The 26,520-nt window shown below is 37.2% G+C and overlaps 2 protein-coding genes and 1 pseudogene across 6 annotated transcripts; 1 reads left to right on the top strand and 2 right to left on the bottom strand.

Moving 5' to 3' along the window:
- Positions 1-365: 365 nt before the first annotated feature.
- LOC108984074 (isocitrate dehydrogenase [NADP]-like) lies at positions 366-5,063 on the top strand. Its single transcript, XM_018955903.2, has 16 exons — positions 366-551; positions 1,485-1,528; positions 1,636-1,745; positions 2,213-2,250; positions 2,385-2,462; positions 2,552-2,605; positions 2,681-2,782; positions 2,909-2,997; positions 3,101-3,204; positions 3,385-3,453; positions 3,534-3,649; positions 3,762-3,796; positions 3,990-4,132; positions 4,296-4,418; positions 4,502-4,591; positions 4,818-5,063. Exons 1-15 carry the CDS (start codon positions 503-505, stop codon positions 4,581-4,583), a joined length of 1,236 nt encoding a protein of 411 aa, XP_018811448.1. The 5' UTR covers positions 366-502; the 3' UTR covers positions 4,584-4,591; positions 4,818-5,063.
- Positions 5,064-5,788: 725 nt separating this feature from the next.
- LOC109010658 (aarF domain-containing protein kinase 1-like) lies at positions 5,789-21,582 on the bottom strand. Of its 5 annotated transcripts, none has more exons than XM_035694749.1 (17): positions 21,316-21,581; positions 21,123-21,206; positions 19,035-19,175; positions 18,842-18,912; positions 13,489-13,582; positions 12,384-12,461; positions 11,269-11,335; positions 10,131-10,216; positions 9,959-10,009; positions 9,680-9,727; positions 8,585-8,705; positions 8,298-8,478; positions 6,902-7,039; positions 6,648-6,760; positions 6,226-6,297; positions 6,080-6,140; positions 5,789-5,956 (listed from the first exon to the last, which is right to left on the bottom strand). In XM_035694749.1, the coding sequence occupies exons 1-17, from the start codon at positions 21,532-21,534 to the stop codon at positions 5,905-5,907; spliced, it is 1,677 nt and encodes a 558-aa protein (XP_035550642.1). In that variant the 5' UTR covers positions 21,535-21,581; the 3' UTR covers positions 5,789-5,904. The 5 variants fall into 5 exon arrangements, 4 of the variants coding, with proteins under 4 accessions (XP_035550642.1, XP_035550641.1, XP_035550643.1 ...); XM_035694748.1 differs by having other exon boundaries at positions 6,080-6,143; positions 21,316-21,580; XM_035694750.1 differs by lacking the exon at positions 6,080-6,140.
- A 627-nt stretch (positions 21,583-22,209) lies between these two features.
- On the bottom strand, positions 22,210-25,320 carry LOC108994186 (annotated as a pseudogene).
- Between the last annotated feature and the right edge of the window lie 1,200 nt (positions 25,321-26,520).

The raw sequence follows: 26,520 nt of genomic DNA, 5'->3' as shown, positions 1-26,520 counted from the left end.
TAACACTTTCGATATAAAAAAAAAATAATGATATATATAAATTTCAAATATATAAATTTTGCATAGATTTTTCTAAAAATTTAGATCAAACCATAAAAAATGTGAGAAATTTACTTTTTTTTATGGAATTTATTTTTATTCAAAAACTTGCATAAGACTTTTACATTTAGAATTAATACGTAACATTAATCATAAATAAATAAATAAATACCCCAATTGCACCATCCGAAGAGTTATGAATCAAAATTAACTCGTAAAGGCAACAAACAGTCAACGCTGAAGGGGAGGGAATGGCAATATAGTAACAAGGGACTGAGGGAGGGTTCAAAGGAGAAAGGAGAAAGGAGAAAGTGACTGAGTACGTACATTGTTCCTCTATATATAAAAGGTTTTATTAAGCTATTTGAAACCTCCACCCTACTCTCTGCTCTCTCGCATTTTCTTTCGTCTTCTTCGTGCCAATTCTAATTCCAATTCCAATACGACTGTTGTTTAGACTATCATGGCGTTCCAGAAGATCAAGGTGTCCAACCCCGTCGTTGAGATGGACGGTGAGATCTCTCCCCACCTCTCTCTCTCTCTGTTAAAAATGCTTTCCAATGCGCTCACCTTTTACCTCTTCAGCTTTCCATCCGCAGATCTGTTTGCTCCACTATTCCAACCGATACTATTACCTTCAAATCTTTATGGATTAATAAACAAGAAATATTTTTAGATCTTTCGTCCAGCAATCCCTAAACAACACCTTCTTTGCGTATTAATTATGTTCACCACCTTCTGATTCCAGCTTCATTATCTTTAGAATTGTTTTTTTTTCCTTAAAAGGAGGTTTTTTAAGTCCAACATCACCTAACTACTTCTGGAAAATTTCGATCTTTTTTTTTTTTAAGAAAAAGAATTTGAATGCTTATTTTTTTTACGTACTAAGAGCTGTTTGGTAGAGTATTTAATTTGTACATGTTTTTTTGTTTTTTCAGAAGTATCCGATTCATATGTTCTCGTAGCTAAAACCTCTACGATGTCTTATCATGATGAGAATATTCCGATCCCAAACTTTTTTCTACTTACCTTGTCAAGATAAAGAGTATCAAGTGCTATGGACTTTCTCCCCCGTTCGGTGCCTTGGTTTGCAAATTAAAAGGCGTTGACCCGTTTATAGTAGCGACTTGTTTACCCATATATGTTTCAAGCAAATATAGGCACTACCTTGTTGGTGACCTCATTTCATCCTCCAATTCCTTGACAAACTTTTCCATAATTTGTAGCTCTGTCATACTATCTAATACGTAATCCTTTATGATGGAGATTTGCAATGCCAAAATGCTCTATTGCGGAAACAGCCTAATCTCCGCGAGATGGCGATTTTGGTCACAAAACGTTAGGACAATATAACTTCAATGTTTCAAAGAAGTGCTTTTATGCAGTCGGCTGCATTTCTCTTTTATGATTCTCATACTAAGCATTTTTTTTATACTACTGTACAGGAGATGAAATGACTCGAGTTTTCTGGAAATCAATAAAGGATAAGGTAATTTGAATTTTGGTTTATTCACTTGAGGTGTCATTTGTACAGTTTCTCTGGTCAAGCTTTTGAGGGAATGCTTGTATGTGTCATTTTACTACTTGTATCTACAGCTTATTTTCCCATTTCTGGAGTTGGACATTAAGTACTTTGACCTTGGTCTTCCGAGTCGTGATGCCACTGATGATAAAGTTACAACTGAAAGTGCAGAAGCTACTCGCAAGTATGTGTTGGTACATTTTTGTTTAAAGTTCTAGGAATAATGTCTTTCTCCTTTCCTATTAGATAAATATTAGCTTTGTGTTCGCACAACTTGTTCAGCATTTTCACTTAAAGCTTTACTAACTATGTGAATGCAATTTTATGCATCTATCTTGATTCTCGAAGCAATTTCTGTGGAATGATTAAAGTTTGTTTATTTTTTCTCATTTGCGTAGCTTATAGTGAATAATCTCCCATCATCAATGAGCTGAGTTAAAGATATTTCTCTTTGCTTTTTGCTTTTTTACTTGTAATTGTATGTGTTATCTTGATATACTCCTACGTCAAAAATTCAGTTTTTATCTGGTGATAGTGATATGATAATTATGATATAAGACCTCCTGTTTTGATTTGTGGCGACATAGAGTTGCTTTTCTATTAGCATCCCTTATTCTTGATGTACATCAACAAATAATTTTACAATTACAGGTACAACGTAGCAATCAAGTGTGCAACTATTACTCCAGGTACTAATTGTTGAACTTGAACATTCATTTTAGTGGTGAAGATTCTGACCTCTATGGATCCTTATTGTTAGAATAATATTTCCATCAATACTGGACATGAACAAAAGTTTCATTATTTTGCTGGTTTTTGACAGATGAAGCTCGTGTGAAGGAGTTTAACTTGAAGCAGATGTGGAAGAGTCCAAATGGGACAATTAGGAATATATTGAATGGTCAATGAACTTGCAGTTATGGTTACACATTTAGTTACAATGTTTTGCATGTTTTCATGACGGGTTGCTGTGATTGGTATTTTCTGCAGGCACTGTCTTCAGAGAACCAATTATTTGCAAAAACGTTCCTCGTCTTGTCCCAGGTATACGGGATGATATTGCATATACATTTTTAAAGTGATTTAGTGGAATTCTATTGATGTTGTGATTGTTGTCAGGCTGGACAAAGCCTATATGCATCGGAAGGCATGCTTTTGGTGATCAATACCGAGCAACTGACACAGTTATTCAAGGAGCTGGGAAATTGAAATTGGTATTTGGTAAGATCTTTTACTTTCTTATGGCCTTTTGAGATCCTAAATGGTAAAATCCTAAAATATTTAGATTTTACCATTTAGTATGCATATGTATTGGGGAATTAGAAAAGGTTCATAAAATGATTGCAGTACCAGAAGGACAAGAGAAGACAGAGTTAGAGGTTTTCAACTTTACAGGTGCTGGTGGAGTGGCACTATCGATGTATAACACTGATGAGGTTTGATTCTGCAAACTCCTTGGTGGTTCAGTTAAGCCAAATATCTTGATTGGTAGAAGTCACTTATTTTTTTTTCTCTTTTATAAATTACCACTACATCCAGTCGATCCATGCTTTTGCTGAGGCTTCCATGAACACTGCCTATGAGAAGAAGTGGCCACTTTATCTTAGCACAAAGAACACCATTCTGAAGAAGTATGATGGAAGGTATGTGGACTTGTTTGTTGTGTTGCTTTTTTAAAAAAAAAAGAAGTTAATATTTGTCCTTTTTATAAAATTTTAATTCAATTTATCTTTTTTTTACAAGTAAAATCGAATTTAATTCTTCTACGATTTAATATTGTGGCAATATTGTTAAAACCATGTTCCTGCCCTATTTCAATGAAGATTCAAGGACATATTTCAAGAAGTTTATGAAGCCAACTGGAAATCAAAGTTTGAGGCTGCTGGCATATGGTGAGCTTTCTGCCAGTTTTTGTTTAAAAATTATTTTATATGCAGGACCATTTTGTTTACTTGTACCATCAAATTACAAGGTACGAGCACCGACTCATTGATGATATGGTGGCTTATGCTCTCAAGAGCGAAGGAGGTTATGTATGGGCGTGCAAGAACTATGATGGTGATGTCCAGAGTGATTTCTTAGCCCAAGGTTTGTGTAACAAACCACTGAGGACCTTTTTATTCTGTAAAATATATTAGTACATTTGTCTGGGCATTCATTACTTTTTTCTGATCACTAACTTCTAAATGCATGGTTACAGGGTTTGGATCTCTTGGATTGATGACATCTGTGCTGGTGCGTTGTGTTTAACATTTTGTTTTCTAAATGAATTTTTACCTAATAAAAATTATGGGTGACATCTTGGATCTCTTGTACAGAATGTAAAAATACACTAAAACCGGCTTTGAAGTGAAGTGGCACAATAGCTTACTCTCTACCATTCCTTTATGTGTAGTTTTGACTTGCTAGTAATATGAATTGGTTTCAGGTGTGTCCAGATGGAAAGACCATAGAAGCAGAAGCTGCCCATGGTACTGTTACACGGCATTATAGGGTTCATCAGAAAGGAGGTGAAACCAGCACCAACAGCATAGCCTCGATTTTTGCTTGGTCACGAGGACTTGCACACAGGTATGTGATACCGTTTTGTTGATCTGAAGACTTTGGCTCTCTAGATACCCAAGATATTGCGTGCGTGCACACGGATATATTAAGTAAAAGCATAAACAATCGAATGAATACTAATTACTTACAGAGAAAATGTATAAGTAACTGACTACGTCCTGGCTGACAGGGCAAAGCTGGATGGGAATGATAAACTTCTAGATTTCACTGAGAAACTAGAAGCAGCTTGTGTTGGAGTCGTGGAATCTGGGAAGATGACCAAGGATCTTGCAATTCTTATCCATGGACCTAAGTAAGTGTGTGTAGAGTAGGTACTTGTATTTAATTAATTCTACTTACTTTTGTGTTGGTGACATGCCATCATGCGTGGTGCAGGGCTACTAGGGATCATTATCTGAATACTGAAGAGTTCATTGATGCTGTTGCGGCAGAACTTAGAGCAAGACTTTCTGCCTAAGCATAGTTGTATGTTAACACACTAATTTCATTCTGCGCACTAGACTGGTGATTTTACTGCAGAATTATATTGACCTAAAATGTCAACCTTTTCTACAATATTGATGGGGAGTGCTATGAAACTTGGAGATAGATGCTTGCTAAGCATGTGGGAGTCTTTTGTTGTTTCATTTTGAGTCAGTTCTATGAAAACTTTTTACTGTAAAAATTGACCGAGTTTTGGTCTATGCTGCAGGAATGGATTGGCAACCTGGACAACGAGATGCCTCTTTGATAACTTGGTATGACATCGGGGAACAATAAATTTTTTTTTTAATTCTGATTGCTTGCAGCAGACAGATATAATCGTTGGATTATCTTTAAATCTCGTGTTTATGGTAGAATCTGGCGCTGCACTTGTTTGAAACATATTTACCATTTCCCGTCTGTTACACAACGGGTCCAAACTGCATTCATAAAATGAAATTCATCTCTCGACCAATTTTTTGTCATTTCAATTTTCTCAGTCGATCATCCTATATCTATTGCAAGGGTAGCACTTCTTATTCTTCAACATTGACTTGTTCGTGCAAATGGTAAAGATTTCAAGATCCTCTTCCATAATAACAATAACAATGTCAAGAAAATGGATCGATTGCCACCTCTGGGCGGCCCTTGTCAGCAATCTACCCGGTGGTGGCCTGAACTGATCATTTACCCAGAGGTGGGCCATGTGGTTACCGCTATGTGGCTTGCTTGTTTGTGTGTTTGCCAGAATTACACTACAGCAATAGCACGCCGACACAGAACCACATGTTTGAGGGGTGCAGAAACCACTTTCACGCGTTCAGTTTAAAGCACTCCACTGCACTATTTCACAGATTTTGAGCAATTGGAATCACATAGTTGAGATCGTAATATCCTATATTTGGTTTTTCCGACGTCAAAATGTAAAACTACATCAGTGTCTAGAGTGTAAAACTAGCAAATATGACCCAACAAAGGGTTCACTCCATTGAAAGATGACTATAAAAAGAATAAATATAGATAGAAATTACTATTGAAATCATCCATTTTGCACACATGATGTGATATCATCTAGACCACATCTCCCCAAGTGAGTGTTGGAAACAATCAACTAGAAGCAGTTACGCAGTGAGTACAAAGTGTACACTGCTATAGTAGTTTCTCTCTAGCATTACTTCAATAAAAATGCCACTCAAATTCTTATAGACACCTAACCAGAAAAGAATGTGTTTTCTCGCATGCATCCAAACTCAAAAAGGGTTTAAACGCCAGTCAGCCAAAGGTAAAACAAGATCAGCAGGTGCTTCAGAGTACCCCTAAGCTCCTTTTAAGATTGAGGAGCTAGTAGCAGCAAAGATGACAGACATTCTGGGAACACAAATAGAAAGGACTAAGAATTAAGAGAACATCACAATAAATTTCCACGAGGAAATGGATGGATTTTAATTACTCAAAGACAGCGTTAGGATACTCCTTATTCCACCAACAAACCTTTCAGTTAAGGTGTAAAGTAAACGCCTGATTTTCTTCATCCAAGAAAGCAGATCCAGTACTTCTAAAATTGATAAATTCCGAAGTCAATGCAGCTATTATGGTTAGAAGGACATCAAATAAATTCTACATAAGTGCAAACTTACCGAGAACAAGCCTTAAATGAAGATAACTAATGTTCGTCTTCAATCTGGATAATGCAGCTTTTACAGGAAAATCTGGAGCACAAAGAAAGATGAAAATAAATAAGAGTTGATCTGTCTGCCATACAGAGAGTAATGTGATTGGAAACTTTAGGTCCAGGCATGAGGTTCAAACTTCAAAGGGCCCGTGGGATTTTAAAAAATTCCCTGGCGTAGCCAACTTTCACAAGTCTCTCCTACCCAGGGGGTTGTGTACATATCCTGGAGGGAATTCAGTACCAAACAATTTTACATTCTCTCAAAGTATATTCCCTCCGATATTTGCTACAAAGCAGCTCCTTACCAACAAGACAATTTCCTTTCAAAACTTGCAATATATATAGACATATGGGTCAAGATTAAGATTGGGCATTTTGCTTGTTTACCAGATTGAGGATTCGACCTCAGAGAAAGACCATATAATGCACATTTGGCATAGGCTAGCAACCTAACCCGTTGAGAAGCACCCAACTTGCGAAGGATAGACCTCAATAGCCCACTGAAAGAAACAGAACGAGCAAAGAATGTGAAACTTCCATTCAGCATTATTCCTTTTTTTTATTTCATTATTTCTCTTACATTACACCCTTCTCTGGAAATTAGTTAGCATCTTGTGTGGCGGAAATTTAGCTCTGCTTACTCTGTTCGCAATATAATTAAGAACTCTGGAGGCAGAGATTCCATAAATGAAGATATGTCCTCCATCTGCAGAGACCTCAACTCCTGCTTTAAATTCCTTTTCTCGTCGCTAGACATTCCCCTCCCGAGGGGTGATTTACTATCAATCACATGACAAGGGTTACATGAGATTGCTGTTGTAAATATTATCAAGAAAATGAAGGATGAATGAAATATTCAGCAACAACAAAGAATGTGGTTGACTAGAGAATTTCTGAAGTGCCTCTTTCTATCAATCAAAGTTCCATATAGTAGAAAGAAAGGAAGCAAAGGAAAGAAAAATAAGAATATAAAAATGGAAATTGCTGCATTTAAGGAAAATCCTTATGGTAGCTTCCAAGAAGTCACTAACTTGACCAATTTGAAATTCAAGAATTTCTATGTAAAGAAAGTAGATAGGCCTATGAGTTCATATCCACCAATCTACATATAGAGAAGAAAAAAGTTAGAAATATGTATATATATGTGTGTGTATATCAGATGAAAAAGAAGAGGACGCAAAGCACAAATCCTTTGGAGCCTCGACAATTGATGACCTTAAGAAAAGGGGCAATCATGGAGAATTGGTGTTGCATGTAAAAAGAAATGGCGAAAGTGTGTACTGTTTCCTCCTCTATTGTGCTGTAGCATCAATTATGGTTCTCTCTTATCAAAAAAAAAAAAACACATCAATTATGATTCTTAGTCTCAAAACAATTTGGGGTGCAACTGGGATAATGCCCAGGACTACAATGGAATTTTTGTACTAAAAGTTGTTTGATATGGAAAGCAATTCTGTGGTGTTACATGGAGAATTTGGCAGGAGAGAAAATTGTATATTTAACGATACAGAACTTAAAGGAAACTCTAGGATTACAGATTTAGGAGGTTTCATTATGAATTTTTTTGTAATGATTGTTTTTTTTAGTTGTAATTTGTTAAGAGGGTTTACACATTCTTTATATTGAAAATGATGATCATAAAACACAAGCAGATAAATTAAAAGGCAAATTTTTTTTTTTTTTTTGAACGAGGCACACTCTTGTTAGTCACCACAAACTTTGTATATCAGATTAAAAGTTTGCCATCGTAGACATGCTTAATATTGTTCAAAGATATAATAAATTATGCTAAAATTCTAGTCATCATATGATTATACTATCATAAGTATTTAAACACTAAGGTTTCAGCCTAACCTCCTCCATTGTTAGTTGTTTTTGTTTCAATAATTTCTGAGATTTACACATTGCAAAGAATCATAAATCAATTATTTGAGGTGCATGCATGTCATAAGACGCACTATCTATCTTTTTCCAAGGCTCTAATTGACTAATAACATACTCTGTTAGAAATAAACTAAAAAGATAAATGGCAATCACCTGTCAATAGTTCTTCCAGTGAAAATGAGAGGGAAGTACCTAGCGTACTTTCCAACACCAAAACACTCGCCTAGTTGTTGTATTTTTTTGGAGTCAAGAAGAATTAAAGCCTTCCAAAGCTCACAGTAGTCCAATCTAAATCCTTCGTCGAGTTGTTTGTAGATTCCATGATCTAAAAGAACTGCACAGTTGATTTATGACAAAGAAAAAGGTTAGAGATCTCATATACAACATTTCTACACCCCAGATGGAAATCAAGGTATACTTTATTATCAATCAGAACATACCCAAAGAAAATCCATACCGGCCTTCTGGAGAAACTAATATATTACCCGGGTGGGGATCTCCATGTACAAAACCATGAATAAATATCATTTCAGCGTATACTTCCACCAGTGCTCTTGCAACCTAAAAAAGGTTAATGATTTGACTTATCCAATGGTTTAGTAGGCAAAATGTCTGCATAACCGCTCAAATAAGAGCTATGGAGGGCCTCTCAGATTCAATGATAGTTAGGGACAACACATGCACATGAGCATTCACCAATCAGCCAAAGTTTCATAACAAAATTAATTTTCTCAGCATCATGCCTGGATGAAGGTTTTGCATATTCACTATGAAAAAGGTATTTCATATGGCCAAAATGATAGAATCTGCTAGCAAGTAGCTTGTGCTTAGCATTCCTTGATGGTATTTTGGCAGCAGACTAAGCCTGGGTCCGCTTTCCAGTCTCACTTGACAAAGTGAGTGAATTCCAGAGAATAGTGAGCTCGACCTGCTAGGCTTGTGAGTCAAGTTGATACGGTCTTATAACTAAGCTTTATGTATTGGTAAGAGGAAAAACTTAATTGGATGCACGTAATCTCAATAAATATATTTCTTTCAAGAAAGTGTTATCTCATGGTTAAAAGCTTTAGAAAAGCTGCTTGGAGTCCCACGTTGACAAGGTAATGTAAGGTCTGGAGGTCTGTCCTCACTTTCACTGAATTGCAGATCGGTAATGGTAGAGGACCATGTGTGGGTTTGTCTTCCGACTTCAAGATAACAAATACATTTTTAAAACATAAATAGTTATAAGCAAAAAAATAAAATAAAGAGGTGCCTGAAACAGGGGTGCCCTTCAAACCCATAAACAAACTTCTAGGAACAGAGAACAGAGGCAAACCGATCTTAATTTTTCAAACATCAGTACCATGCTAAAACTTATATTCTTTTCTCAGGTTGAGCTCTGCCAAAGCTCGAATGCCTATAATCTCACCAAGCCAAGCTGGGGCAACCAGACATTTGGCTACGCAGGTAATTTGTGGCTCTAGAACATATACCATCACAACTGAAGAAAAACAATACAAAGATATAACCTGTAGCTGTGTCAGAAAAACAACCTTTATCGGATTGATTCCCATTTCTTTAAGAAATTCCACGTCATCAACCTGAAATCTAAGGAACTTCCAGTTAATAGCACATAAAGACGAATACAAGTTATACCTTTCATTACCCTTTTTAAGAAATAGTCAACTCATAAAGACGAATCATAATTTTATACAAATAGAAATGTGGGAGAAATAAAAATAATATTAAAATCAGTCTAAGTAGGACAAAAAGGGTGTGTGTGTGTGAGAGAGAGAGAGAGAGAGAGTTTCTAAATATCATAAGTATCTTACCTTGCAACCCCTACAAAACTCCATTGTCAGAACCTGTCTTGTTGTTAACTCCTGAACCCATTTATATGGTAATCAGATTGACAAAACATTTCAATATGTTCATCATCGAACTCGTGAATTTATAGCAAGGCAGACAACTGCTTAATAGAAAATGAGGAAAATATAATCATACCCAAAATATATAAGGAACCCAGACCATGTCATTGCTTTTGAAGTTTTTGGCAGTTCTCTCTGAATTTTTTGCTTCCTGAATGAAGTCTGCAGAGCAATAAAAAGAGGGAAAAACAATTACTCTTGCAATAATCTTATATAATGACTATCAACAATGATCAGAAGTGTCGATGTTTATATAGATGGGTTTTTATGCAACTCATTACTAGTAATGAGAAGATATTGAGAATACAATTTCTAAAAATAAAATGACAGTATTTGAAAAGAAGGAAAACAAGCACATATGTTTCCATCACTAAAATCGTAAAAGGCTGTGTCACATTTATAAGACCATAAAAACTAAATGTTTTTTTTTTATAAGTAAAAGACCAAAAAAATTAAATGTGAGAGGATAATAGAAGTTTGTGCTCAAGGAAACTATATCATCACTACCTTGGATCCACTATTTTTTTTTTTTTTTTTATGTCAGGGAACCTCTACAAGGCAAGGCCCTTGGGACCACCCCCGTAGAGTAAACCCAGTCCCGTGCACCACACCCTCAGAAGTTTCCCTACACGGAACTGGTTAAATCGTTGGCTTTTCACCAGGAGGTGTGGCCCCAAATGATTGTTTGCACCTATGAGGTGTTGAACCTTGGACCTTAAAGGGAGTGATACCCCAAGACCAAGGCCTTCACCACTTAGGCCAATCCCTTGGGGTTTTGGATCCACTATTAATAAACTAAAAGACAATGCTAGTGACGATACTACAGGGATTTTATGTTAGGGCGGCAATCCTCCAAAAGAGTTGACATCTTTTTTCTGATAACAGAGGTAACCCAAAAGTCTATTAGAACTTTAGCATTGATGAGGCACATGTAACCAATACCTTGGTCAATTGGGAGTTAAATAGTTAATTATTTGAAAAGACTGAAAAACATCCCTTTATTAAAAACCCTCACTTATGGCAGATGAATATTTTGGTAATTATTGTATTTTTTATACCTCCTCGACAATCTATCCATGTTTCTTAAAGGTAAAATGTAAAATCAAAAAGAAGAAAATAGTTGGTGGCAGTGATGAAAGTACTACTGAAACTCAATTTTCTACTCAACAAGAACCAATACAAAGTACAAGTAGCAAAGCCATTCTATGACTCACCAAGTTCTAAAGAAATAGTCTCCACAAATTCTGATACTAGCCACTCAAACCTGTATTCAGGGAAAAACTGTGGAAGGAAAGAATGAAAAGAAAAACCTGATAAAGCAAATGAAAAACATGGGACCTAGAAGAATAAAATGATAACAACAGCAAGAAGAAAAAAAGAAAGAAAAGGAACATTAAAGAAAAGAGATCCTTGACAGATTCTCAGCCCCCATGCAGAGCCCTTAGGACTCACCACACAGAAGAGCCCTTAGGACTCACCCATGGAACCTAAACCCCCAGGGAGTAGATTTTTATTTATAAGTAGATATTGTTAGGAATTCAAGTTCACACAAATTCATATACAACAGGCACGAGTAAAAAAGGGGCCTCGTCATTCCATTGCTTTCTAGGACTTTGTCACGATTCTCTTGATTGGTTTGCAATTTTTACTCAAAATTCTGGCAATGTCAACATGATTGCCACACAGATGGGGGGTATATGAGATTTTTCCTTGGTGGACATGTGGGTTTTGTCATCATGTGTAAACCAGACACTGAAGTCTTACGTTCTCAGATATTTGATTCTCATAACGTAAGGATTCCAGAAAGTGTGGTTTTATGGAAATCCAGGATTCTCCTAACCAAAAACCCAATGATGGACTCTAATGGAGGAGTGATCTTATTCAAGATTAGTATAAGATATGACTCCCTCTAGCGCTAAAGGAACAAAGCGTCTGCAGTAGCTGAAGCTATGTAGTTGAAATTGAGGCTTCCTTGAATTAGATGAGAGGTTCAGTGGCACAAACCAAATCTTTTGTCAATGATCCAAGTACATTGCCGTCCTTTGTTGCTTATCGTGAAGCATATACGAACCATGACCACACTTGATCCAATTGCAAACAACAGTATTTGACTTGAACACCAGTATAGATAATTTGAGAGTTTCAATGCCATGAACGTATCAGATAAAAAAAAAAAGCTTAAACATCACATCAGAAGAACTATGTTCTAGTTCATGCAAATCTGCAAAATGATTGGAATAGTAGATAATTTGAATATTTGTACTATAAAAAGGAATCATTGAATTATGAAGTAAATGTAAATCATAGGGTCAAGAAATTCAGTGTGTACCCATTCAATGCATTTTGAAAGGAAAGACATAATACTTGTGTCCAATTTCATCTGGTTCTCTAACCCAGGGTATTGCACCTGTAATCCAAAGAAGAAAATCATTTCATCATCAAGTTGACAAGTACTACTTACCATTGACCATTACAGACGTAATGATATTCATAGACAAATGGAATGACAATGCATACTGTTTATGATTTGACTCAGTTACTTTCAACATTTTTTTTATAAGTAAGATAAATTTTAACGAAGAAGGGAAATTATCCCAGTATACAGGAAGTATACATTACTCACTCAGCAGTTACTTTCAACATTAGCCAGTATTCAAAGCAGTATCTTAGGTCCAACTCACAAAGCCCCATAGTATGATTACTGAACGTTATAATAAAAATGAATGTGGATGGCAGTTAAAGTGGAGACCAAAAGCAAGATCCCGATACATGTTTCTTGTATATATCTATCTATCTATATATGGGAGGGGGAGGGTGAGGGATAGTGCATGAAAGACATCAATGACAGGGGTTTTGCTTATGTAATATGAAGATATCCGCCTGTCCACATGTGCGCGCATGTATATCTACATATTACTTATCTATCTATCTACATGTGGACAGGATATATAGATAGATAAGTAATATGTAGATATACATGCGCGCACATTGACGGCGATATCTTCATAATACCGCTCTACGCTTATCCCCTCCCCATCCCCCCCCCCCTTCTCTCTCTCTCTCTCTCTCTCTCTCTGAATGCACTATCACTTGTCAAAAGAGAATCATGTCGTTACTGTAATAGTAGCTATTGTCTGGTGCAGCAGTGAAGTCTCATGCTGCTAAGCGTGAGCACAAGGATTTCAGTCTTAAGAGCAATCACTTCTTGCAAAAATACTAAAAGGTGGGATTGTGTCCAAACCATCCCTCCTAGGAAAAAGTTTTCCACATGCTCTTACAAGACAAAGACATCTAGAATGATCATGATGGAATATACTGAAAAGCTACCTGTTAATTCAATGAGTTTTTTAATAGTAAGATTAAAATATTTTTTTTAATAGGAAGATTAAAATCATATCAGAATTACTTAAATTGACATTACTTTTCTGACAAACCTTAATTGCAACTTCCTGCTGATCTTTCAATGTCCCACGATGCACTTGAGCAATAGATGCAGCGGCTATTGGCTGTTCATCAAGCGACAAAAATCTGAAGTATACATGTACAAAAAATTTACTTTTTACTCTTTTTCCTTCTTCCTTTTTTTTTTTTTTTTTTTTTTGGGGGGGGGGGGGGGGGGGGGGGGGTTGGGAGTAGGTTTGGAAACAGGCAAAAGCAATGCATTGCAGAAGAAAGTGAGTACCATGGAGGAAATAGACAGGGAGTTTAAAAAAAGAGCAAGTCTATACGGCAGCCGCTACACAGCACACCCGTACGGATTTGTCAGCGTGGCTTTTTTTTTTTATTGCAAAACGCATGGGAAAATCTTCTACCCCAGTCTGGTCCCCCCTGGTTCACAAGAAACCGTGTAGTACACTCTCAATTTTTCTCATCAATCAAACAAAAGTCTAGAAACAGTTGGGCTTTTCACAAACATTGAACTTTACCTGATACTGCTGAAAAAATTATAAAAAAAAAACTAATACCAGCATTTATTTTTTTTCCCAATTTCTAAGCAGATAAACAAGAAATTGTGTAAGTACACTGTTTCTCTCAGCAACCAAACAAAACCGAGGGAAATAAACATTGTGTAGAAACCATTCTTGGACCTTTCGGAGGTGATGGCGATGCATCGGCCTGGGCTCAACGTCTCAATCCTGGTACTGAAAGCAAAGCTTCCGGAGATAGTCGACGGTGAGGCCAGGAAAAATTTGTTATTGAAGGTGGCTGGGGATGGAGCAAGAGATGCAACAATCTGAGGGAGCGTAGAGAGTGTAGGGACCGGGTCAGGCTGTGTAGGCGGTGGAGTAGGAAAGAGAGGGTGCGGCAGTAGCAAGCTTGTTGAAGCCAAGATGGGAGAGGATCGGAGGGAGGAGAGATGTGCAGGAGAAAAATGACTGGTCTTGCAGTTCTGTTAGTGTTCCGGATCAGCTGAACCGTGACATGGACAAAATTAAACTGGTGAGTAGTGTAGAAAATAAAACCGGCTGCTGTTTAGAATTTTCCTAAAAAAAAAGAATGAAGAATTTTTTTTTTTTATAAGTAAGAATGAAGAAATTATTACATAATTATATTTTCTTACTATAAAAAGGTAAAGCATAAAATCTCACAAAGGTCTCACAGGGCAGTTAGACATGAAGTTTTTTTTTTTTTATAAGTAAACAAGTATTATTAATTCAAGAATGGGCAACAAACTGCCAGTTACAAAGGTCATTACGCCCTATCTATGTAGGCGCATTAGAAACTAAGAAATCATGAAAGTTCATGTCATTGTAGTTTATAGCAATTGCCCAAGTACAAAGAGTCCTAAAGAAAAAAACTTTAAGCTTTGCCATAGATCTCTCTTTGTCTTCAAATGTCCGCTCATTGCGTTCCTTCCACAAGCACCACATGATACAGATCGGAATCATTTTCCAAACTGCTTTGATCTGTTGCACACCTTGAATGGGGGTCCAGCACGCCAACATTTCCACCACAGATTCTGGCATCACCCACACTAGGTCCATTCTATTAAGCACCTCATACCAGAGAGACCTAGCAACCTCACAATGTAAAAGTAGATGATTTACTGACTCACCCCCACTTTTACACATGCAGCACCAGTCTGTAATGATTATCCTTCTCTTTATTAGATTATCCGTAGTGAGAATCTTGCCTAAGGATGCTGTCCACACAAAAAAGGAAGCTTTGGGTGGAGCCTTGTTCTTCCAAAGCCTTCTCCAAGGAAACTGTATCTCGGGTTCTTGTGTGAGAACCTTATAAAAGGATCTAACTGTGAATACCCATCTCCCTGCAGGAGTCCACCACAAACCATCTTCCTGCTGGACATTCGGACGACAAGAATACAACAGACTATACAAATCTACAAAACTCTACACCTCCCAATCTTGTGCCTCCTTGATGAAATTGATATTCCAGTGTGTACTCCCACCTGCACTTCCCATAACCTCCGCCACTGTAGCATCTTTATCACTTGCAATCAAGAAAAGTAAAGGAAACAAATCTTGAAGGGCACTGTTACCATACCAAGCATCCTTCCAAAATCTGATCTTAAACCTTGTATCCAACCAAAACCGAATATGATGATGGAAGGCCTCCCACCCTCTTCTTATATGTTTCCATAGCCCCACTCCATAGGTACCTCTAACTTCTCTAGTACACCATCCCTCCCCACCATACTTCTTCTCAATCACTACTTTCCATAAGGCTTCCTGTTCTTTAGTATATCGCCACAACCATTTTCAAGTAACGCCTGATTAAACAACCTCAAGTTTCTAATACCCAAGCCGCCACTGGAGATAGGATGGCAAACCTTCTCCTACTTGACTAAATGAAATTTAAATTCCTTTCCTAAACCACCCCACAGAAAATCTCTTTGTAACTTCTCAAGTCTATCGGCCACACTTGCCGGTATAGGAAATAAGGATAAGATATAGGTGGGTGGGTTAGAAAGTGTACTCTTGATCAACGTAATCCGGCCCCCTTTCGACAAGTACATTCTCTTCCAACCTACCAGTCGCCTCTCTATTTTTTCAATCACCGTATCCTATATCGAGCAAGTCCTCGAATTTATACCCAACGGGAGTACTAGGTACATCATAGGAAGAGACGCTATCTTACAACCCAATATCCTTGCCAACTCTCAGACATTCTGGACTCCCCCAATCGACACCAACTCGGATTTATTATAGTTCACTTTTAAACAAGACACAACTTCAAAACAAAGAAGCAACGCCTTCACAACACGCAACTGATCGGGATTGGCCTCACACATAATAAGCGTATCATCTGCAAACAACAAATAAGAAATAGTAGTAATACCCCTACTCGAGGATCCAACCTGAAAACCACTTGCAAAACCATTAGCCACCAAAGCCGAGATCATCCTGCTTAGTTCCTCCATGACAATAACAAAGAGTAGAAGAGATAACGGATCCCCTTGTCTCAAGCCACGAGAACTCGTAAAAAAAACCCTTAGGGTTGCCATTGATCAATACAGAGAATCTTACCGTAGAAATACACCAGCTGATCCATGACCTCCACCTCTCCCCAAAACCACACATATCCAATAAGTACAAGAGAAAATCCCAATTAACATGAACATAAGCCTTTTCCATATCTAACTTGCATAGAATCCCTGAACTCCCAGCCTTCAATCTGCTGTCCGGACATTCATTAGCAATTAGAATCACATCAAGAATCTGTCTACCCTTTACGAAAGCATTTTGAGGCTTAGTAACAATCTTTCCCAACACCACACTCAACCGATTAGCTAGTACTTTAGAAATAATATTGTAAACTCCATTCACTAGACTAATAGGCCGATAATCCATTATCTCACAAGACCCCACCTTTTTAGGTATTAAAGCAAGGAGAGTGGTGTTAAGACTTTTCTCAAATTTCTCAGCCGAGTGCAACTCCTGAAACACCTTCAAAAGATCCTCTTTTATCACCTCCCAACAATCTTGGAAAAACCCCATAGAGAAACCATCAGGTCCAGGGGCCTTATCTTTTACCATATTCCTTACTACATCATACACTTCGTCCTCCTCAAAAGCCCTCTCCATCCTAGCTACATCTCCCGTCTCAATAGTGTCAAAAACCAACCCATCAAGTGTAGGCCTCCACCCCACCTGCTCAGTAAGGAGCTTCTCAAAGAAATCAGTAACATGATCTTTAATAACTTCCTCTTCCCTACACTCCACCCCCTCAATGTGTAGTACCTCTATGTTATTGTTTCTTCTCTGCGAGTTTGCAATGCGATGGAAAAACTTCGTACTTTGATCCCCTTCCCTTAACCATAAGGCTCTTGACTTTTGTCGCCAAGACATTTCTTCTTGTAAAATAATCCTCTCAAGATCTGCGACCAACACAGTTCTTTGTGATTGCTCCTCCTCAGAAAGTGGCCTTCCATCTTGAAGTCTATCTAACTCCTGAATCTCCAACCACTTGATATTTTTGTTATCCCTTATGTCTCCAAACGACTGTTTATTCCACTCCTTCAGGTCTCTTTTTAAGGCCTTCAGCTTGTTCGCAAAAATGAAACTAGGTCTACCATTGAACTGATAAGAAATCCACCATTGTTTAACCCTCTCCACAAAGCCTTCTGATTTCAACCACATATTCTCAAACTTAAAGTATCGTCTACTACTATGAATGCCTCCGCAATCTAGCAAAATAGGCCAGTGATCCGAATTTAAGTGTACCAAACGGTTTTGCCATACCTTAGGAAAATGGCTTTCCCACTTAGGTGAAATTAAAAAGCAATCCAAGCAAGACCAAGTTTGGTTATTTGACCAAGTGGCTGGACCCCCTGCGAGATGAAGGTCTATCAAATTCAAGTCAAAGATACACTCTGAGAACTCCACACTTGCAGGCCTCACTTTTCTTCTTCTGAAACTTTCACTTGGAAATCTCACAACATTGAAATCACCCCCAATACACCATGGAAGATCCCAATACATGAAGATCTTTTTAAATTCATTTAAAAAGAAAAAAGAAAAAGAAAGAAAGAGAAGACAAAACTAAGAAACATGCTTTCAATTTTTTTATGAATCAAAGATTTTATTATTATACAATATACGTAAAGGGTGTAGCCCAAGTATACAGGACTTGCACCTAGTTAGGATAGAGAAAGAGATAAGAAAATCATGAAACTCAACCCATTAAGATCTATAGAAGCTGCCCAAAGGAATAGACTAGCTCCTCCATCATCCACATGCAATTCTCAAAACTTTTATCATTTCATGCCCTCCAAAATGCACCACACAAGACCGATTGGACTATCTTCCATACAGCTACAATTTGTGGGTTGAAAGATGCCTTCAAAAAAAGTAACACCACTATAACTTTCAGTAACCAAACTGTTGCCCCAAAGTCTGCAACAACCCCACCCTAATAATATCAAACAAGGGGGGAAGAAAGAGTAAAACTCAAATCTCAAATCAGTATGGTGAAGGTAGAATTGTCAAGGGTATACTGCCTGAAATTGAAAGTTATTCATTGACTCGTATGCCAAAAATGCATACTGCCTGAGCATAATTGATGAAGACATTGTCCAAGGGAAGCCCACCAGCTAAAAATTAAAAGTCTATCCATATATAACATGCATTGATAAATTATATTTTTCATTCATAAAGTTTTCTAGGACACAAAACCCAACTATCTGTATAAAGTAAAGGATTATACCCAGACTAGACAACAATGAAATTGGTAATATTATAAAACACAACAGAGGTACAACTTGGTCATCATAACATATAAATTGATTTGGAAAACTAACACTTCAATAAATGACGAACAACTTACATCTCAGACAAATCCTGTCCCAGATTGCTGATTAGTACTTTTTTTATAGCTTTGAAATCACAAGGCGCTGTCTAAGACATTAGTGACCACAAAATTAGCATAAGAACTATTTGGATGCATCCCTGCCTACTCAAATATCCAATTCTTAAGGAAAAAAACGAATATATATATATATATATCTTATAGTTCAGACCTGATCCTGTAATGAAGAAAGAGTTGATGAGTACTCTTTTGGAACCTGCCGCAGAGAAACAACAAACTGACCAGCTTTGACATAGAATCCTTTATTTGCTTCACATAGATTCTGAATTCTCTTGGCCGAGCGTGAATGTACCTAAATCCAATTGTAAGAACTAAGATCAAATTCTCATTAGAATTGAAACCCACTGATATAGTCTCTTTGCTTCATACAATTTAGGATACTTGTTTTTCACAGTAAAATTGCGAAACTTTTTCTTCATAGTGATATTCTAACTTCTCGAGAATGTACTCGGTTCAAGTAGGCCAATAATATGTATGAGAACGATAAATGTTGATATCTTGAGAATTACCTTTTTTTACAGTATAATGAGATGCTTTTGACCAAATTCTATAAACCAAGCAACATTTTTTAAATTAAGTTACTTAATAGGATCGGAAACCAAAGAATCCCGGTTGCATGTATTACAATAGTCTGTCTTTTACCTTTTATCAAAAATAGAATTCATAAATTCATTTTTATTTTAATTATGACGTAGGAAAATGGGCAGTTGTCATGGCCAAAGCAATTCATTATTGCCATAGCAATTTCAAGCATATGGGGGGACTTTGTTAAAAACTTAAATTTTAAAGTGGGGGATGGAGCAAATATTTACTTTTGGCATGATATTTGGTGTGGGGATTCAGCTCTTAAGTACATTTATCCTAATTTATTTAGGATTGTTAGAGATAAAGAGGCTGCAGTGGCTGAGTCTTATAAGATTTCTAATAACATGCTTCAGTGGAATGTGGATTTCAATAGAGATGTGCAGGATTGGGAAGTGGGTGAGATTTCTGATTTTTTGGGAAGATTATATGATATGAAAATTGATCAGAATAGAGAGGACAGCCTGCTGTGGTTGCAAACAAATAACTACAGATTTACTGTAAAATCTTTTTATAAGGCATTAATTAGTCAGGGAGTTAAAGACTTTCCCTGGAAATGTATTTGGAGGGCAAAGGTGCCTAGTAAGGTTGCTTTTTTCTGTTGCTTGATGTCTCTTGGGAAAATATTAACCACGGATAATTTGAGGAAGAGAGGTTTTTTGGCGGTTGATTGGTGTTTTATGTATAAGAAGGATAGTGAATCTGTTAACCATCTTTTTCTTCACTGTGAGGTGGCGACAATTTTGTGCAATGAGATTTTAGCAAGGGTAGGCATTGCTTGGGTGATGCCTATGCATGCGGTGGATTTTTTGGCTTGCTGGCAACGTTCAGTGGGATGTAGAGGCAGTGCAGCAGTGTGGAGGATTATTCCCTTATGTTTGTTTTGGTGCTTATGGCTTGAAAGAAATGGGAGGTGTTTTGAAGATTGCAAACATTCTATGGGGGAGTTTAGCGATTTTTTCTTTCGAACTTCTAAGTTTTTGGGTGAAGAATCTTGTAAGGATGGGAACATTTGTCATGTTTTATTTTAGTACTGTTTTTGCTTTAGTTTGTATTTAGGGGTACTTGTATACATCCTGTGTTCTTGGGCTATGCCTTTTTACTTGGAATAAAATCTCTTATTATATCAAAAAAAATTTCAAGCATATGGAACTTCTCATTTCATACTGTTTGGCCTTTCTTAAGAAAGAAAATAAAAGAAAAGGCACACGATCCCTAAGATACAGGAAGTATGAAAGAGAAACCCCAAAAAGAAAAGGGAACAAAAAAAAAACCCAAAAGTTCCATGAAAGACAAGGAAAAACAGTTCGATTCCTTCATCCAGTCGACTTGGGGAAAGATGCTTCAATTGAATCACTGGGCGTTTATTTCCCGCGACTTGAGCCTTTGTTTATTTCCTCGAAAAAGTGAATCTCTAGTGTACTAACTGAAATATCTTTACGCGTAAGCTCCAAGGGTGACAAGCGACCAAGCAACTTTCCGCATATAATTAAATAGTCGCGACTTAATTTCTTTATAGGTAATAATCACACGTTAGAAAAACAAAAATTACCTACTCAATAATCCAATTTGAGAACATGCGGGAAGAGAAAGATCACAGAGAGAGAGAGAGAGAGAGAGAGAGAGAGAGAGAGAGAGAGAGAGAGAGAAGTAACACCTCGCTTAATTTTTGAAGGTACTCGTAAGAGTCTATTGGAAGCCCATATAAAGAATATTTGTAATCGACAACAGTGCAAGCAATCTGCAACACAGGTAAGAAAAAGAGAAGCACGACATAATAAGGCGGTCAATAGAGTACGGGGAAGAAAAGGAATTGCAGAATAAAACCGAGAGAGAAGGATGGGACGGACGGTGTAGATTGCACGAGAAGAGCGAATGACGCCATGAGATACCGTCAGAATTTTCTCGGGAAAAATGGAGGAACGGAGGAAGGAATCGTAGGAAAGTGAGGGGGAATTTGGGTTGAAGGCATGGAAGGAAACGCCGGTGGCCGTGGCTGCTCCAGCGCATGCTACGAGGTAAAGACGGGTCTTCGCCTTCGCGGGAAACTTGAAAATTCCGGTTCTCATTTTTTGGGGGTGGGGTAGGTTTGATCTGGAATTCCTTTGTTTTTAGAACGAAGAGGAAGAGGGCCGGAGGGCGGATCTACGACGAAAATAAGAAAGTGAGGCCCGTTAACTGATGAGTGAAAAACAGTGGTTAAGCCCACTCTCCATGGACGTCCCTAATGTTCATGTGTAATTAATTGGAAATGTATTATTATAAACGCGACTTTTTTCTTTTAGGATTCATCTGGATATTAAGAGTATTTCATATTATCTGTAAATATTAGTGAGAATAATAATGTAATGATGGTAAATAATTTAAATAGTTTGTAAATAGTAATAAAATAATTTAAAAATATTTAAGAACAATTATTTCCCAAACAGACCCTAAATCATTATTATAAACGCGACTTCTGCTCCATCAAGTGCGTGTAGCGTGGTACTTGGTCTCACTCAACTTCAATGGGTGTCTGCTTTTTCCTTTAGTAGATGGTTAAAATATTTCTGATATTACAGGAGAAGATAGAGGCAATGCCAAGTTACATGAGCTAGTGTGGTCAGTATCCATCAACCTACATCTCCTTGGGTAAAAAGTGACGGAGAAGGGACCAAGTCATGACCCTGTTGTCCAAACACAAGGAGTTAAAAGGCTTCAAGGACACATCTGAGACAGAGTAACTGCATTCGAACCACTTCTCGTTATTTCCAAGTTGAACCACCAAGTCTAATTACTTCTTCACCACTATTATCCCTTCTAGGAACCCTTTCCATACCAGCATCTCCTTTTGATCGCCAAATCACCATAGAGATCCTTAAGTTTTGCTAGATTGCTAGATGCAGATGTATTTTCCTTGCTTCCATCTCTGTGTGGACTCGATTGATGATCACCATGCGCAAGACTAGCTTGCAAGCTCCAACTTCTGCTCCTGCTCCTACTTCTACTCCTACTCCGATAATGCCTATTAGCTTGCAAGCTCTGGCTGCGACGGGTCCGGGGGATCTTCGTGGATCATCACTGCTAGCTCTGTCATGAGAGGCTGGTGGTAGGGTACAACGAACAGGTGATGATTCCATGGTAGAATGAGGATCACGCTGACCCAAAGAGACAGAAAGTGCAGCTTTCACATAGGGTGGCCTACGAGCAGTGTCATCAGAACCATGTCGATTGGATTCCCCTGTCACACCAGAATGCTTGGTTGGAAGCATCAACTTCTCAAGATTAGCGTGTCACCTGACGCATTACAGGAACAGGGATGCGGGGAAAAAGGTATCAAAGTAGTACTGCAAGAACACGGAAGTTAATTCACTTTGCCATGCAAAATATGAAATCATGAAAACCGATACAAAAATCTCACAACTCATCTTAGTTCATCTTATATAATCATTACAATTTTTTTAAATTTTCACACAAAATATAATAAATAATTTAATTTTTTCAAATTTTAAAATAATAATAATATTAAAAAATAATATTTTAATAATATTTATTTAACTTTTATCTCAATTCATGTCATTTTAACTCACTATCCAAACCTCCCTAGTTGAAAAATGCAGCATGCTAAATCATCTATGCAGCTGGATCTTTGACCAGCAGAACAAATCTGGAAAATTTAAAAAAAAAATATGGTAGTCAAAACAATAGCAATGTGAATATAACTGAATGTGAATGATTATTGGTCAATGCCCTAAAAATCTTGTTACAGAATAAAAGACTAGGCCTCTTTTGTATTTGTAACCCATTTCAATTCACCTCAATTCATTTTATCTCATCATTATAACTTTTTCAAATTTCTACACAAAATATAATAAACAATTCAACTTTTTTAAATTTCAAAATAACTTTCTCAATTTTTCACATAAAATATAATAAATAATTTCACTTTTATTCTATTATTCACAAACCATCTTAACACATCTCTAAATCCAAACTACTCCTAAAAATGACTACGGCTCTTGTAGCAGGCACAATGACTAAAATAGTAAGCACATCTAACCTGTCCAAGAAGCAAATCACGCAAATATACACCCATTGTGGCCAATTGTCCATTGGATCCAGGAGAGAATTCCTGATTACCGATATCATGTTTTAGAAACAAACCAACAAAACATTAAGACAAATGACTAATTCCATTGAATTTCATTGAGTTGTTTTTAGTAGTTATTCACAAGACTGACAACATAATTTTTTTTGTTTTATAGGTAAAAGTAGATTTTATTAGACTAAGAAGACTGAAAACATAATTAGATAGGGTGAAAGTTAAAAAAAAACAAAAATTTATAGTCAGAAAGATGAAAAAAAAAAAAAAAACACTAGCAGACTAAAGATCATTTTTAGTTGAACTAAAACTAGTTCAGCACATGAGCTAATAATTCCTTGAAGTTTAGGGGTTAAATTACCTCTATTTCTATCTGCACTTCTTGATAGTTCTTTACACGAATATCTATTTCAATTTATTTCATTAATAAGTTAGACCAATCTTCTTTATAAATATCGTTCTCAAGAGTTCCATTTTATGTCTCCAATCTGCAGTTTCAAAGAATTCCCATCATATCTCTGTTTTTCATGTCAAAGGTCACTGAAACTTAACTTACTCTGACATTTTAAAGCATTAAAAGTTATGAAATTCTTGAAAACACTGGTAACAAGAGACTCAAGATAAAAGTCTAATGCAGCATATCTCAAGTAGAGAAATCCGATCTGCAACCAAAATATAACATCAGTCCCAGAAATACAAGAGTATGACAAGATCAAAGCTGAAATGAACCAGCTAGGCCCCATGTTAACATACTGTGTACAGGAAAATAGTAAATATCAAATCATACCATAGGCTATGATGCCAGGCGTAATGTAAAAGCTCAATCCAATATTAAGTGCAAAAAACCGAGGCATCTAAAAGGTTATGATCACAAGTGCAGAAGCAGGTGAACATCTATCGCTTCACGGCTCTGTTGGAAGGTTCTGTTGAAAGGACATACCGAATTACCAATGGAGAGGTGTGGAATGCTACTCCTCTGTATAATGTGGACTTCTTGGAGGTAGAGGAAAATTATAAAAAAAAAAAAAATTACAAAATTAACATTCTATCTCAATCGAGCATTCAATAACCGATCAAAACAAATTATGTGTACTATTTTAAAAAAAATCTGTCACAAAGAGGGACAGTAAAATTTCATTAGAAATATTTTTTTATAAGTAGATTTCATTAGTGACATAATCACACAAAAAAATACTAGATAAGCCATCTAGTGCCACAAATATAGATTACTTCTTCTTTTTTTCAGAAAGGGGACGGTAGCCCAATTTTATTGATAATCCTCACTTATGACAGAAGAAAACCGTGGTTACAACATCAGAATTATACATTATACAAGAAGACGCTAGAAAATATTCATCAGCTAGATAGCCTTCCCCGTAAAGAATCACAGTCCTGACATGCACATATCACATATTAATATAGGCATAAAAACCACTTCCCATTACCGTTAATTCTTTGACAAATCTAAGTGGAAACAGAGTGAATCATAAATAGGAAAAGGCTTTACTTACTGCTCTAATGTGAGGAGAATCCGGGTGCTTCAAGATCGCATGCATTTGTTTGGCAGTGAGTTTCATAGTGAAAAACTTGTAAAGAAGACAGAATGCCGTTGAAGGACCACCACAGTTTCCAGTCATCCATGGCTCCACATGATCAACTTGATTGTAAATTTCGTCGATCACCTCATGGTATGTTTTTAATCGGTAAAGCTCTTTGAAGTAATCAGAAGAAAGAATGTTCATACAGAGGACCTTTTCTAGTGATAAATCAATTCGTTTTCCACAGGTCTGTATCTCCATTACGGGTCAAAATGAAATACATAGATCCACCCAAACTCGCAGAGTTGAAACAATTTACGATTTTCAGCAATTAGCGTCACAATCTCATTCCTGGAAAAAAAAAATACATATCAATGGGGTGTCCTGCATGAGTACATATACCAGAACCCGACAGCGGAATCTACCAAGAAAATCATAACTCATGAGAAAAAGAATTCAACTTTTTGGCAACATTTAATTATTTACACCAGAAGAAAACCAATCGACCACTGAGTTCCTCCCCAAGATAATGAAAATCCTCGAACCTTGCCCTCAGCTTTGTTGCTTACAAGGTAATGATTTAGAAAATTACTCTTTAATAAGATTTATTCAGGGTAGAAGTCTCAATATGTAGAATCGGATAGAATAGGCATGGGATCTCTGAGGTGAGTAATCCCAGGGTCGGGCTAGGGGAGTGGGCCTAGTCCACAAGGCCCGAACAATTTCAGGACCTGAGGACAAGGGCTGGCCGGGCAAGGTCAGCCCAGGGGGGCTTGGGAGGGGAAGCAGTTGGGCGATGCATGCTGGCTAGAGAATGGAAGATAGGGTTGTCTGACACCACTGCTGACCGATGTTCAAGACAGTCTCTGTCCCTGAATCCCGATGTTTGGACAGGCCAAAGGGATGGATGCACTTGACCGGGGCCATGCCGCATATAATGGGATGGAAACAAGTACACCACAACAAGGAGTCATACCGCATTTAATGAATCGTAGGACTGGGCACGCCACAACGTGCCTCCCAGAGAGTTAGTAGCAGCCACGATCAAGTCTAGCAAGTCTGGGACGCAACAGGGAGATGGCAGGGACACCCGACTCCAGTATAGAACAACACACCCACCATCTCATTCCCAGGGATAACCCTGACCAGGTATATATACCCCCTCCCTCAGCCAGATGAGGGGTTCAGACATTTTGACACTTCTGTTCATAATTCTCCCAATGAACTCATACTGACTTTAGCATCAGAAGTGTCGCCACCACTCTAAAACCCTCATGTCTCTCTAATTACAAGTGGACAAATTAAGCTCCCGTAGAATTACTTGGGTTGCGAAATATGACATCAACAGGATCCATACAGATTAGCCTGAGAAAGCATATAAAGCTTTTCTTTTATGTTATTTTTAAAAGTAATATATATTAATATTAAAAGAAGAC

This window comes from Juglans regia, chromosome 10 (assembly GCF_001411555.2).
Source record: "Juglans regia cultivar Chandler chromosome 10, Walnut 2.0, whole genome shotgun sequence".
NCBI lineage: Eukaryota > Viridiplantae > Streptophyta > Magnoliopsida > Fagales > Juglandaceae > Juglans > Juglans regia.
Note: the sequence above shows the minus strand (reverse complement) of the source record. Positions and strands in the feature narration are given on the sequence as shown.